General features: G+C 48.2%; 1 protein-coding gene across 1 annotated transcript; it reads right to left on the bottom strand.

The window, feature by feature from the left end:
* Positions 1–698: 698 nt before the first annotated feature.
* On the bottom strand, positions 699–12,149 carry GUCA1B (guanylate cyclase activator 1B). Its single transcript, XM_005900138.2, has 4 exons — positions 11,934–12,149; positions 4,326–4,475; positions 2,850–2,970; positions 699–1,983 (listed from the first exon to the last, which is right to left on the bottom strand). Exons 1-4 carry the CDS (start codon positions 12,147–12,149, stop codon positions 1,856–1,858), a joined length of 615 nt encoding a protein of 204 aa, XP_005900200.1. The 3' UTR covers positions 699–1,855.
* Between the last annotated feature and the right edge of the window lie 1,865 nt (positions 12,150–14,014).

Genomic DNA, 14,014 nt, shown 5'->3' with positions numbered 1-14,014 from the left:
ACAGTGAGACCTGACACCCGTTGGGAAGTGGAGCAGTCTCTTACAGGGGGCCCTCTCCCCATTCTTTGCACACTCCAGCTTTAGGAACATCTGACCAAGACCCTGGGGAGACACACAGGCTGGAGTAGTTGTGATCACTTTTTTCAGAGATGCTCTTTCCTTCTGAACTTTGAGTCTTCACTTCAGCTGGGTGTGGGGGAGGTTCTGGAAGCAAATGAAAATCCAAGGGGGTGGAAGGGAACAAACAAGGGGAAAGTAGGGGGTGGAGCCCCAGCCTGCAGAGAGCCCCCTGGGATGGAAGGGAGGGGGCATTTCATTCACACCGGTCCTGTCCATCACGGGGACTGCTCTAGATTGGAAGTCAGCTGGGGCCGGAGCACAGACATGGAGGGAAAGTGGAGCTCAATGCCAGGGGCAAAAGGGAGTTGACATTTCTGCTTCTTCTCTTGGTGGCTGCCTTTGGGAAATGCTGGAGGTCAGAGCTCGGAGGGTATCTGGATAGAATTGGGACATTTCCCCAGCCTCATTCACATACCAGCTTCATGATTTGGGGCATATCTGTATCCCAGCTGGGTTACTATTCTTTTTTAATTGACTATTTTTTTAACCTTACATTTATTTCTACCGTTAACTTTATATGGATATCATGCCCATGAAATCACAGGATCTACAAATTAGTTTTATTCTTCATATTTCAACACAAAAACATATCTATTTACATGGGTTTCTTTTTTGAGTTCCTCAGTACCACCCCCTGCAACCAGAGTGACTGCCTTTTTTTTTTTTCCTTTATTTTTTGGCTGCACTGCATGGCTTATAGAATCTTAGTTCCTGACCAGGGATTGAATCCAAGCCCTCAGCAGTGAAAGTGCAGAGTCCTAACTCATGGATTGCCAGAGTGACCGCCTTTTAATCTAGTTTCTGTATGGAGGCTGCACATAGAGTTTGTATAACAAAAAGAATCCCATATCTAAAAAAGTAATAATCTGAAAACTGCTTGTCGAGTCCAGCCTGCTCATGGTGCAGACAAAACATCTAGGTCAGGGGAAAGAAATGCCCGCTGCAGGTCACACAGGAGTTGGAGGCAGAGCCTGTCCTAGAACCCGGGTTGGCAGGCCCCAGTTCTCCCCAGAGATAGAAGAAAGGTTCCACCATCCCTTAAGGAGACATACTTGGCTTGTGGGCTTGTGATGGCGAATTGTGGAGGGTCCATTCTGGGGGTGGGGGTTGGAGAGCTGAGTGTAAGGGATGAGGGGTAGGGAGTGGAAGAGGAGGGTTGGAAGGGGCTGGCGGAGCAGCACCAGGGCAGAGCTGAAACAGCCCCTTTAAGTACAGTCTACCCCCTCCAAGGGCAGGAAGAACAGTCCTCGGGATCCTGGGGAGATGTAATTGTTATCCATCCCTTCTCCCCAGTTCCTACCATTTCTTCAGTCAACACCTGCCAGCCCCACCCTTCTACTAGTCAGTTTCACACTGTGTGGGCCTTTTCATTTCTAATTTCATCTATGGAACCCCTACCCCTAGATCTCCGTGCTTCCAACTAAGAACCATGTAGGAATCTGTGGGAACCCCACAGTCACCTAGCAAGGCGTAGCTTTCCCAGAAGCAGCTGAAGGGGGAGAGGAAGCCAAGTCCCTTCAGTACCCCATGAATCCTCCCAATGGACCAGCCCTGTTGGCCATGTCAGACTAATGACCCCTGCCCTCCCCACTCAGCCCCACCCCCTGCAAGGGGATGCCAGGAAGTTCAAGCCAGGATAAGAGTGGGCATAAGCAGGTTGAACCAGGGACCCTCCCATTGCTCTGGAAACCTGGTGAGCCTGGAGTCTTGGAGAGCTCTCAGGGCCCCGGAGCCCTCAGAACATGGCACTTTTCCGCCTCTGCTGAGAGATCCAGCTACTGGGGTTCAGATCCATCTGCAGCATCTTCATCACCCACTTGTCACGACGGGCACCTTCAACGAACTCATTCAGGGACAGCTGACCTGTGCAACGGGTAGGAAAGACAGTCGTGCCAGGTCGGGGAATGGAAGAAATGGGGTGGGGATGTACACAGATGAGCCTGCGGTCTCAGGGCCTAAGTTTGGGCTTTCCTCCAGGAGTCTCCTAGAACCTCCAAGGGTTTCTTCAAGGGACTTGCTTTGCAAATGAATTCAAGTTTTACTCCTGCACATGGGACCCTTAAAATGTTTTTGAGGGCTCTTCTGGGTGTGTTCCAGCCAACTGCCTCTTTGCACAGCCTGGGGCTGGAGCGCTGAGCTACAGCAATGAGAGTCCAAGTGCGTGACCCCATTTACTCCTTTCAGTTATTCTTATTCCCATTTTCCAGGTGAGGAAACAGATCAGGCTGAGAGGGTACATGAAGCATCCTGGTCTGCCTGACTCCAAAGCGCCTCTTCTTCCACGGCACTTGCCTGGCAACTCCAGTAGGAGTTTTAATCCCTCTTACAAGCCTCACGGGGCTTCCCCGGTGACTCAGCGGTAAATAATCCACCTGCAATGCAGGAGACACAGGAGATGCTTGTTCGATCCTTGGGTCGTGAACATCCCCTGGACGAGGGCATGGGAAGTCACTCCAGTATTCTTGCCTGGAGAATCCCCATGGACAGAGGAGCCTGGTGGGCTACAGTCCATAGGGTTGCAAAGAGTCGGACACGACTGAAGCGACTTAGCATGCACGCACAAGCCTCACGTGCTAGTGACATTCTTGTTGTTATTTTATGATCTCTTCTCCACACCCATCTCACTGCCGGGAAGTGAGGGCCTAGTCTAAGGTGACGTGGAGAAAGTGGGGTGACCCAGGATGGGGAACCCCCTGCCCCTGCCCCACCATCATCTCTGCTCCAGTTACCATCTCCATTTTCATCCACCAGAAGGAAGATCCTGTCCACGACCTCCTCGGGGGTGAGCAGCTTGCCCTGCTGCTCGGCCTCCACCTCCACACTGCAGGCTTTCTTCAGCTTGTAGATGGACTGTGGGAGGGAAGCCAGTGACATCCCAGAGACCCTGCGTGCTCTGCCCCGACCCCACCCCCCGCCACGACCCATGTCCCTCGGCACCTCGTCCTCAGCACTGCCCCCCAGTCTGTACATCTGAGGATCACAGGACCCAGGTCCAAACTAAAAGTGACCTGTGCCAAGGCCATTTCCTCAGGGTTTCATGGCCTAATTCCCACCGAGGAGTTCCTGGCTTCACCCACTGCCCCATTCCCACACCGTTGGTGTTTCCACTGTGAGCGTCAGAGCTGACACCCAAAACCTCTAATGAAGGCACAGGTATGGCCTAACCTCCACTTTTCAGCAGAAGACATGGAGATTTCAGAATATTTGTGGGTCTGTGTGATGTGTATGTGTGTGAGACAGGATGATGGGAGACACAGGTGTTGGGCTGGAGGGAAAAGCACAGGTGTCTCTCTCGCCCTGTTTCCGGCAACAAGGCAACGTTTAGAAGTGAAAAGGGGCAGAAACAGACAGACATGAGGAGTATCCTCAGGCCTTGGCTGGGGCTCGCCTAGGACAGAGGTGTGCACGGGGGGTCCCCACGGCCTCTCTGCCCAGCACAGGACGTGGCACAAACGAGGCTCCACTACAGGCAGCCCAGCATCCCGGTGATGAACTTGGGCAAACCACACAACCTCCACGGGCCGATTTCCTTTTCTGTAAAATGGCCAACGTCTCCCTCCTCAGAGTGAAGTTCTGGAGAGTAAAAGGCTAATGAGGGTTTCGTGCAGAGTCTGAGCCAGAGCACTTTTTCCCCTTGCTCATTCTTGCTAGTAGTCAATCAGCTTTGTTGATCTTTCCAGAGAACCTACTTTTGCTTTCATTGACTTTCCTTGTGCATTTGTGTTCTGTTTTGTTAAATCTCTATTCTTTATTAATTCTTTTCTTTTGCTTTCTTTGGCCTTACTTTTCTTTTCTTTTTTTTTAATTTGTTGAGATGACTTCTTGGATCATTGATTTTCATTTCAGTTTCTCTTATTTTCTAGTATATACATTTTAAGGCTACAGATGTTCCTGTAAACTCAGCTTTAGGCTGCATTCCAAAGTTTTGTTATGTTAGTATCATTACTCAGTTCATGATATTTTGTGTGTGTGTGTGATACTATTTTTTTGATTCATGGAGTATTAGGAAGTAGCATGATTTTCAAACAGATGGGGATTTTCTCATTCTCCTTTTGTAACTGATCTCCAGCTTAATTTCATGGTAGTTGGAAAGCACACTCTGAATGATTCCAGTGCCCCTTCCCACCCCCAGGCCCAGGGGCCCCCCTTCAGCATCCAGCGTGCCCAGGTGCCTGCCCCGCCCCCACCCCTCAGCAGACACTGACCTCCACGATGTCCAGCAGCTCCTGGCGGTCGATGCAGCCATTGCGGTCCTTGTCGTAGATCTTGAAGGTCCACTTGAGCTTGTGCTCCAGGGTGCCCCTCAGCACAAGGTTCAGGGCTGCCACGTACTCCAGGAAGTCAATGGTGTTGTCCTGCATTGGGGGTGGGAGCTGTGAGGCTCCCTTCAGCCCCCCACCCCGTCTCCCGGGAGCACCGGTGGGAACTCTATTCCAGGCCACCGTCCCTGAAACTCAGGGCTTGGCCTCCCCCGTGCATGCATGTGCCTCTGCATCTGTGCTTGTGGTGTTCTCTGCCCTGGGATCCATTCTCAGTCTCCATGATCACCCAGTCCTGCCTGTCCTTCAAGGCTCAGCTCAACGGTCCCCTCCTCCAGGAAGCCTTCCTTCTCACACCACTTCAGCCACAGTGACCGCCCTCTCCCTCTTCTGACACTCCCAGCTGTTGTTGTTTTAGTAGCTAAAACAGTCAATCCTAAAGGAAATCAACCTTGAATATTCACTGGAAGGACTGATGCTGAAGCTGAAGCTCCAAGACTTTGGCCAAGTGATGTGAAGAGCCGATTCACTGGAAAAGACCCTGATGCCCAAAAGATTGAAGGCAAGAGGAGAAGGGGGTGACAGAGGATAAGATGGTTGGATGGCATCACTGACTCAGTGGACATGAGTTTGAGCAAACTCTGGGAGACAGTGAGGGATAGGGAATCCTGATGGGCTACAGTCCATGGGGTTGCAAAGAGTCGGACATGACTTAGTGACTGAACTACAACAATATGGACTGTGGCCCACCAGCCTCCTCTGTCCGTGGGGTTTCCCAGCAAGAATACTAGAGTGGGTTGTGATTTCCTTCTCCAGGGGATCTTTCTGGCCCAGGGATCCAACCTCCGTCTTCTGCATTGGCAGGCGGATTCTTTACCACTGACCACCAGGAAAGCCCAGCACCTACCATCTCTTCTACCCTTAACTGCTCTGTACGTGTGTCTCATTCTCTAGCAGCAGTCTATCCTCCAGGAGAAAGGAGAGTGGTTTACATTGCTTCTGTTTCTCCTCCACGCCTAGTATAATGCAACTTCTGCCCAGAGTCTCATAACTATTTACAAATTTATAAAGAAATGATTGACTTAAGTCTGAATATAAGACTAACAGTTTTGAAAGGAGATTAGAAAGCAGGACCTCACATATTTCAAGGTTGGGATCTCAGCTCTCCAAATCAAAAATGGGGATCATCAGCTCCCCCAGGAGCATCTGTCATTCCCATGACTTTGTAATCAGAATGGCATCAGTAGCCCAGAGCCCCTCTGTCCCACTGGGTCGGGCCAAGTGGGAGCCTCAAGCCCTGTTCAAGGGGTGCCTGGGTGGGCAAGGTGTGGACAACAGGAGAATACAGCCCCACATGAGGGAAAGAGCAAACGCTTAAGGAAAAACCAAGAAAATAAAACGCGCCTACCTCAACACCTCCAGAGTTTAAATCAACATCCTTTACATAATTCCTCTGGTCCTCCATACTGCTCACTGTGTAAATATTAACCTATAGTTTTAGTTACTGGATTTTTATTTTAAAATTTCCCATGCCTTCAAAATGATTTAAAATAATACCTTTTTCTTTTTTTGAGGAGTACTGGGCAGTCCCTCTTGTTGAACATGGTTTTGATATTTTATATTACACAATGAACATCTTGTGCGTACATATTTTTTCTTATGTCTTTGGTAATTCCTGTAGGGCAGATTCTTAGCAGTTGCTATTCTGTTTTTTTTTTCCCCCCACTAGTCTTTAATGCACTATTTTTGTAGGTATATAAGCTCTATGAATTTTTAAATTGATGTGTAGTTGATGTGCCATATAAGTTCTAGGTATACAATATTGTTGTTTAATCGTTAAGTTGTCATACTCTTTTTCGACTCCATGGACTCCAGCCCACCAGGCTCCTCTGTCCATGGGATTTCCCAGGGAGAATACAGGAGAGGGTTGCCATTTCCTTCTCCCAGGGGATCTTCCCAACCCAGGAATGGAACCCAAGTCTCCTGCATTGATAGGCAGATTCTTTACCACTGAGTCACAAGGGAAGTTCCTAGATAGTGATTCATACGTTTTTAAAGATTTACTCTATTTGGTGTTCTTATAAAATATTGGCTATATTCCCTGTGTTATACAATATATCCTTGTAGCTTATTTATGTAATAGTTTGTACCTCCTAATCTCCTACACCTGAATTGCCCCTACCTCCTTGTTCTACAAGATTGTATCACATGTGTAGACACATGTAGATACGTAGATACCAGTAACTCTCAATACAAAGAACCTCTCTTGTGTTACCTCTCAAAGGTCACATCTTTCTCCCAACCATAACACTTGGCAACCGCTGCTTTGTTCTCCATCAATAATATTTTCACTCTGAAAAGAGTATAAAAATAGAATCATATAGTGTGTAATTTTCTTTCACTCAGCACAGTGCCCTGTAGACTCATCTCAGTCACTATAAGCATCAGCAGTTCCTTTTTTTTAAATTGCTGAATGGTGCGCCATTGTAGGAATCGTCCCTGCTTTTTGTTCGCCCATTGAAGGTAATTTGGCTTATTTCCTGGGTTTTTTTCCCCCCAGCTTTATTGAGGTATAATCGCACAATAGCCTTTTAAAGAACACTGTGTAAGTTGAAGGCTTACAATGTGGTAATTGGTTGTCCTTTAAAAGACTATTTTCATTAGTAATTATTATTTGTCAGGCTTTCTAAACATAGATCTTCGGTTTCTTTTCATTGGCCATGCCCTGGGGCACATGGGATCAAACTTGCACCCCGTGCATTGGGAGCATGGATGGAGTCTTAACCACTGGATCACCAGGGAAGTCCCTTAGGTTTCTTTTAAAAAAGAATTCAGTTAGAAAATTATGCAAACTGGACCATTTGTTTGACATACATCATCTCCCTCAGGTCTGTTATCCCCATTTCATGGATGAGGACACTGAGGTTTAATAAGTTGCCCAAGAAATTCCCACCCAGCAAGTGGCAGAGTCTTTCAAGCTACATGCCTTCTGCAGTTCATCAGGTTGGGAGAAATTTCTTACTCCACGCAAGGTCTATTACTGTTTAAAAAATGAGCCTGGTGGCTAGCACCAAGGGGAGTGAAACACACAAACAAACCCCAAATCACCAGCAAATTCCTACTCTTCAGCTCTCTAGATTTCCCCCTCATTCTTTGTCTAGAACTTTCTGTTCTCACAACATCCTATCTCAACATGATACGGCTTCCACAATGACCCCTCACCTCACCTTACATGAGTCTCAGTGTGGAGCAGCCCTTTCCTGACAAGTGATCTCACGTGTGAGTTTACTTCAAACCCCAGGACTAGTTCTGGGAAGCTCCCAGCAGGGGCGATGCTCATCCACTGCGCACGCGCTCTCGTCAGCTTCAATTACCCACAGAGGCTGAAGATGACGGAAACGCCTGTCTCCTCAAGAGTTGGAGCAGAAGTGACAAGCGTGTGATCTGCTCTGTGGGATTACCTGCCTCGTTTCTCCCTGAATTGGCGGCATTTGTGAACCAGCCCTGACCTCCACCCAGCACTCGTTACATAAGGACCCTGAAGGACATTTGACCTTCATCCTTCCTTTTCCTCCACCCAAAGCATTACAGGCAAGCACCAGAGATGGTGTTACTACCTCCACTAGGAGGGAGCATAGCAGCAGAGACCAGGTGCCCTTACCTCCTTGCCACCACAACACTCTGTTTTCACCACCACAGATCTTGACGTGTGAGCTAAATCTAAGAGCTCTTTTGATTTTGTCTGCCCCAGAAATCTCAGATCAATTGCCTGGAAATGACACTTGCTGATTATAAAGGTTGTTCTGAGCTGGGAAGTGGAGTCGGGCAGGAGTTTGCAGATAAAGACTAAGTGGGAAAAGAAAAGGAAGAAGGCTTAGCTCCTGACAGAGGAGCTGAAAACACCTGCTAGGAGAGCTCTTCCTTACAGCAGGAGGCCAACTAATAAATAGAGAAGGGACAGCGGAGATGGAAAATTATCAGTGGATGCCAAACCTAGGGGCTGATTATTTGATGAGCAATAGGAAGTTTACTTAGTCTCAAAGTATTAATACCTCCTTATAAGATGCTTATTAATTACAAAGAAGAAATAGTCACTTTACAGTGGTGAAATCTGGCAGACACCACATAGCTAAATGATCAAAGGGACAAACCAACATCACGTGCCTTCTGATGTCCCATGCTCAGAAGCACACAGCATCTCTTCCGGGGCATTAATTTCTGCCAGAAGTGTAACCTGCATCTCATCACAAGGCAACACAGGGTAAAACCAGATCATTGACTTGCGGTCTTCAAAAATGTCAGAGTCAAATAAGATAAAGAAAAGCTGAGACTAAAGGATCCAAAGGGCATCAGGTCCGGGGCAGGGGGTGGGGGTGGTGAGGAAGGGAAGGGATGGACAAACTGGGAGATTAGGACTGACATATATACAATACCATGTGTAAAAGAGATAGCTAGTGGGAACCGCTATAAAGCATAGGAAGCTCAGCTTGGTGCTCTGTGATGACTTAGAGGGGTGGGATGGGGGTGGAGTGCAAGGGAGGCTCAAGAGGGAGGGGATGTATGTATACGCATGGCTGATTCGCTTCATTGTACAGCAGAAACTAACACAACATTGTAAAGCAATTATACTCCAATTTTTAAAAAAAGGCTAAGGGGCAGATAGGACATTAAATGCAATGTGTGATCAAACTTAAAAAAAAAGGTTGTAATAGATGTCATCAGGACAGTCAACCAAACATGAATGTAGATTGTCAATTAGCTAACAGAACTTATTAATGTTGAATTTCCTGATTTGGATCATTTATTAGGTTAAGAGAATGCCCTTGGTTTTAGAAAATACATACTAAAATACTTGGGGTAAAAGGGTGTGATGTCTATATAATTCTGTCTATAAAATACATATATTTATATGCATAATATACACATATATGAATACATTGTGTACATATATGTATACATGTGTATATATATATATAATACATCACACAGAGAAAAGAGTAAAGCAAATGAGTCAAATGTAAACAATTGGGGAATTTTGATAAATTGTAAATGGAAATTACTTGCACTATCCTTATAATTTTTCTGTAAAGTTAATGTCACCAAGATTAAAAAGTTATTTTAAAGATGACTGATGAATATTATATGCTAACTTAGAAGAAATGAGGTATAAGAGGTTGCAGCTGTTTTGTTTCCAGGGGCCTCATAATCCCTTTGAAATCTTGAATTGTTATTATATTGAATTTTAAATGAATTTGAAGAAAATGGATAAATTCATGGGTGTGAACCTTGCCACATACTACCTGATATATCTGTTTACTTTTCTTCTGACATTCAACACTTCAAAAAAATCATTTCCTCTCTTAAACAGCCCAACACACTGCCTTCTGGGCAGGAACGCTTGCCTGGGATGCAGGACCCCTGAGTTTAAGATCTTGGACAAATCAGATCACTGAATTTGGAGTAACAACCTCGGCCTGCTCCCTTTCAGGGCTGCCGCGGACTCAGAGACGTCTGTAGCAGGAACTTTGGGAAGGCTGAAACTCAGTTGAGATCTGGAGTTAGGGTTCACCTCCAAGGTTTTTGTTGCCGCGATGATGCTGACCCCGCCCTACCGCCCCCTACAGGCGCAGAGGAGATGTGCACGGACAGTACCAGGGCAGAAAGAAGAAAAGCGTTAGTCGCTCAGTCATGTCCGATTCTTTGCGACCGCGTGGACTGTAGCCCGCCAGGCTCCTCTGTCCATGGAGCTCTCCAGGCAAGAATACTGGAGTGGGTAGCCATTCCCTTCTCCAGGGGCAGAGTGGGAACTAAGAAGCGTTCCCAGTGACTCACTCTGAAAAGTGAAGATCTCCTTCTACACAGAAGTGGGGTATCTACTGCTTTTTCCAGATTAATTATCTAGGTCAAACCCACTGGCCCCTCAATTTGAAGGAGTGAAACAGGGGTTTGAGGCAAACTTAATGGTTTAAAGGACTGTGGAGGCGGCACTGGACTGCTGCTGCTAAGTTGCTTCAGTTGTGTCCGACTCTGCGACCCCAGAGACGGCAGCCCACCAGGCTCCTCTGTCCCTGGGATTATCCAGGCAAGAACACTGGAGTGGGTTGCCATTTCCTTCTCCAATGCATGAAAGTGAAAAGTGAAAGTGAAGTCGCTCAGTCGTGTCCAACTCCTAGTGACCCCATGGACTGCAGCCCACCAGGCTCCTCCGTCCATGGGAGTTTCCAGGCAAGAGTACTTTGGCCTTAAATAATGAAGGAGTTTCAATGTTTAAGGGCTTTCCTGGTGGCTCACATAGTAAAGAATCTGCCTGTAAAGCAGGAGACCTGGGCTGGATCCCTGGGTCGGAAAGATCCCCTAGAAAAGGGAATGGTAACACACTTCAGTATTCTTGCCTCGAGAATTCCATGGACAGAAGAGCCTGGTGGGCTTACAGTCCATGGGGCCATAGTCGGACAGGACTGAGTGACTTTCACTTTTACTTTTTTCTATGTTTAAATTCAATTCCCAGGTGTGCATTTATAAAATATATTATCTTCTTAGTTCCTGGTGCCAACTAAGGACTTGTAGAAACTCTGTGGATGAATGATTTCATGGGATCTCCCATGGGCTTCCCTGTGGCTCAGATGGTAAAGCGTCTGCCCACAATGCGGGAGACCCAGGTTCGATCCCTGGGTCAGGAAGATCCCCTGGAGAAGGAAATGGCAACCCAATCCAGTACTCTTGCCTGAAAAACTCCTGAGGAGCCTGGTAGGCGACAGTCCATGGAGTCGCAAAGAGTCGGACACGACTGAGCGACTTCACTCTTCTTTTTTCTTCCCATGGCTTGAAGAGCAGAAAGGGACTTCTGTAGTAATCCTTGAACATCCAAGTCCAGGAAGGAGCCTCCTCCAGCGTTCTGGGCGGGAAGAGCTGATCTGTCTCAATTAGAAGGTGGCTCAGAGGTTAAAGCGTCTGCCCGCAATGCAAGAGACCTGGGTTCGATCCCTGGGTCGGGAAGATCCCCTGGAGAAGGAAATGGCAACCCACTCCAGTATTCTTGCCTGGAGAATCCCATGGATGGAGGAGCCTGGTGGGCTACAGTCCACGGGGTCGCAAAGAGTCAGACACGACTGAGCGACTTGACGTTCACTTTCACTTTCAGTAAAGGGGCACTCATGGGCTGTGCCAAGATAGCTCCGCCCATTAAACCCCTTATCTTTAGAGCAAGGGGAGCCCTGATGGATGCGGAAAAACCATGTCCTGTGACTGCAGAGTCCTGTCCATAAATACACGTAGAGAGGACCCTGGGTTTTTCTGCAGAGCCTCCCTTCAGCTCTCAGGAAGAGGACAAGTCAGATGAAAGCGGAGAAATGGAAAGAAAAGATGGGAAGAAAGAATTATTGGAGAGGGAGAAGAGTTTGGAGGAACAGTGAGACAGAAAAGGCGAGAGAGGATGGAGAGGAAAGAAGAGCCGAGGCCGAGCAGGAGGGCTGGCGTACGGAGCTCCCACCGAGGGTGCTCCTTTAGTCAAGGATGAGCCCTGAGCTCTCGGTCCTCCCCCTTGGGGCACCTTACCCCATTCGTGTCGAAGGCTCGGAACATGGCCTCTACGTATTGGGTGGCCTCCTCGTTGTCCGGGACCTTGAAGAAGCGCTTGAACTCGTGCATGAAGAGCGTGCCGCTGGGGCACTCCTCCAGGAACTTCTTGTACCACTCTTGAAGCTGCGCCGCGTCCACCGCACCGACTGCGCCGTTCTCCTCCGCCTCCTCCCAGCTGAACTGCTGCCCCATCCTGGCCCCAGGACGGCAGGGAGCAGAGCCTGTGCCTCCTGCTGAGACGCTGCCAACCGATTCCTTAGGCGAGGGCCCTCTTCCCACCTTTCCTCTGCTCTGCCAGCCTCTTGATCATCTCCTGGCCAACCGAACGGGACGGGCAGCGGAGGGGGTTGGCTGCGAGGAGGCGGGACCAGGCCAGCTAAGTGCCTTAAGATTAGAAGATTCCTTCCAGGTCTGACCTCCAGTCGGCTAAGCTCCCCTAGCCTCACCCCTCCCTTCAGTCTGGTCAACCACTTAAGTAAGCTGTCCAGTAGGTTCTGAAAAGGGAGAAGGGGTGGAAACAGAGGTAAGCAGATGGAGGGGGGAATTGGGAAGGCAGGCTGGGACCCTCCCATCTTACGCATGGGCCCTGGCACTTTCGGAAGGGCACCATGCAGCTCCAGGGAGGCCCACCTTGGAGACACAGGAGACTCTGATATCCAGAGAAGATGCAAGTACAACTTCTAGCCCATAAAACAGAACTGCTGGTGAGCAGGGGCTGGCCCTCCACTTGGTCTAGTGAAAAGCAGCAGGATCTATGATGTGAAGGACTCTGGGTGAGCAGGTCTGTCCCCACATTGTCGGTTCCCAGCACCAGGGGTCCCCAACCTCTGGGATCTAATGCCCAATGATCTGAGGTGGAGCCAATGCAACAATAATAGAAATAAAGTGCACAATAGATGTAATGCGCTTGAATCATCCCCAAACCATTCCCTGCCCCCAGTCTGTGGAAGAATTCAGTTCAGTTCAGTCACTCAGTCGTGTCCGACTCTTTGTGACCCCATGAATCGCAGCATGCCAGGCCTCCCTGTCCATCACCAACTCCAGGAGTTCACTCAAACTCACGTCCATAGAGTCAGTGATGCCATCCAGCCATCTCATCCTCTGTTGTCCCCTTCTCCTCCTGCCCCCAATCCCTCCCAGCATCAGAGTCTTTTCCAATGAGTCAACTCTTTGCATGAGGTGGCCAAAGTACTGGAGTTTCAGCTTTAGCATCATTCCTTCCAAAGAAATCCCAGGGCTGATCTCCTTCCAAATGGACTGGTTGGATCTCCTTGCAGTCCAAGGGACTCTCAAGAGTCTTCTCCAACACCACAGTTCAAAAGCATCAATTCTTCAGTGCTCAGCTTTCTTCATAGTCCAACTCTAACATCCATACATGACCACTGGAAAAACCATAGCCTGACTAGACGGACCTTTGCTGGCAAAGTAATGTCTCTGCTTTTGAATATGCTATCTAGGTTGGTCATAACTTTTCTTCCAAGGAGTAAGCATCTTTTAATTTCATGGCTGCAGTCACCATCTGCAGTGATTTTGGAGCCCAAAAAACTAAAGTCTGACACTGTTTCCACTGTTTCCCCATCTATTTCCCATGAAGTGATGGGACTAGATGCCATGATCTTAGTTTTCTGAACGTTGAGCTTTAAGCCAACTTTTTCACTCTCCTCTTTCACTTTCATCAAGAGGCTTTTTAGTTCCTCTTCACTTTCTGCCATAAGGGTGGTGTCATCTGCATATCTGAGGTTATTGATATTTCTCCCGGCAATCTTGAGTCCAGCTTGTGCTTCTTGCCTTCTATGAAAACAGTCCCTGGTGCCAAGAAGGCTGGGGACCGCTGTCCAGCACGATACCTGAAGCTCCTTTACAGGCCAGACCCTTGAGTCTTAACCCGTGACCCAGGGGAAGCTTGCAGTCTTAACTACGGGACTACCAGGGAAGTCCCTCCTCTTTCCCAGAGATGACCATTCCACCACCCTTCCAACCCTTGAAACTTCCTCTCACTCCCATATTCAGCTGATGACCTTGTCACATCCTTCATGTCACAGAGAAGATGTATCAGA

The sequence above is a fragment of the Bos mutus genome, chromosome 23 (genome assembly GCF_027580195.1).
Source record: "Bos mutus isolate GX-2022 chromosome 23, NWIPB_WYAK_1.1, whole genome shotgun sequence".
NCBI classification, from domain to species: domain Eukaryota; kingdom Metazoa; phylum Chordata; class Mammalia; order Artiodactyla; family Bovidae; genus Bos; species Bos mutus.
The sequence above is the reverse complement of the archived record's forward strand: the minus strand, read 5'-3'. Positions and strand labels throughout refer to the sequence as shown.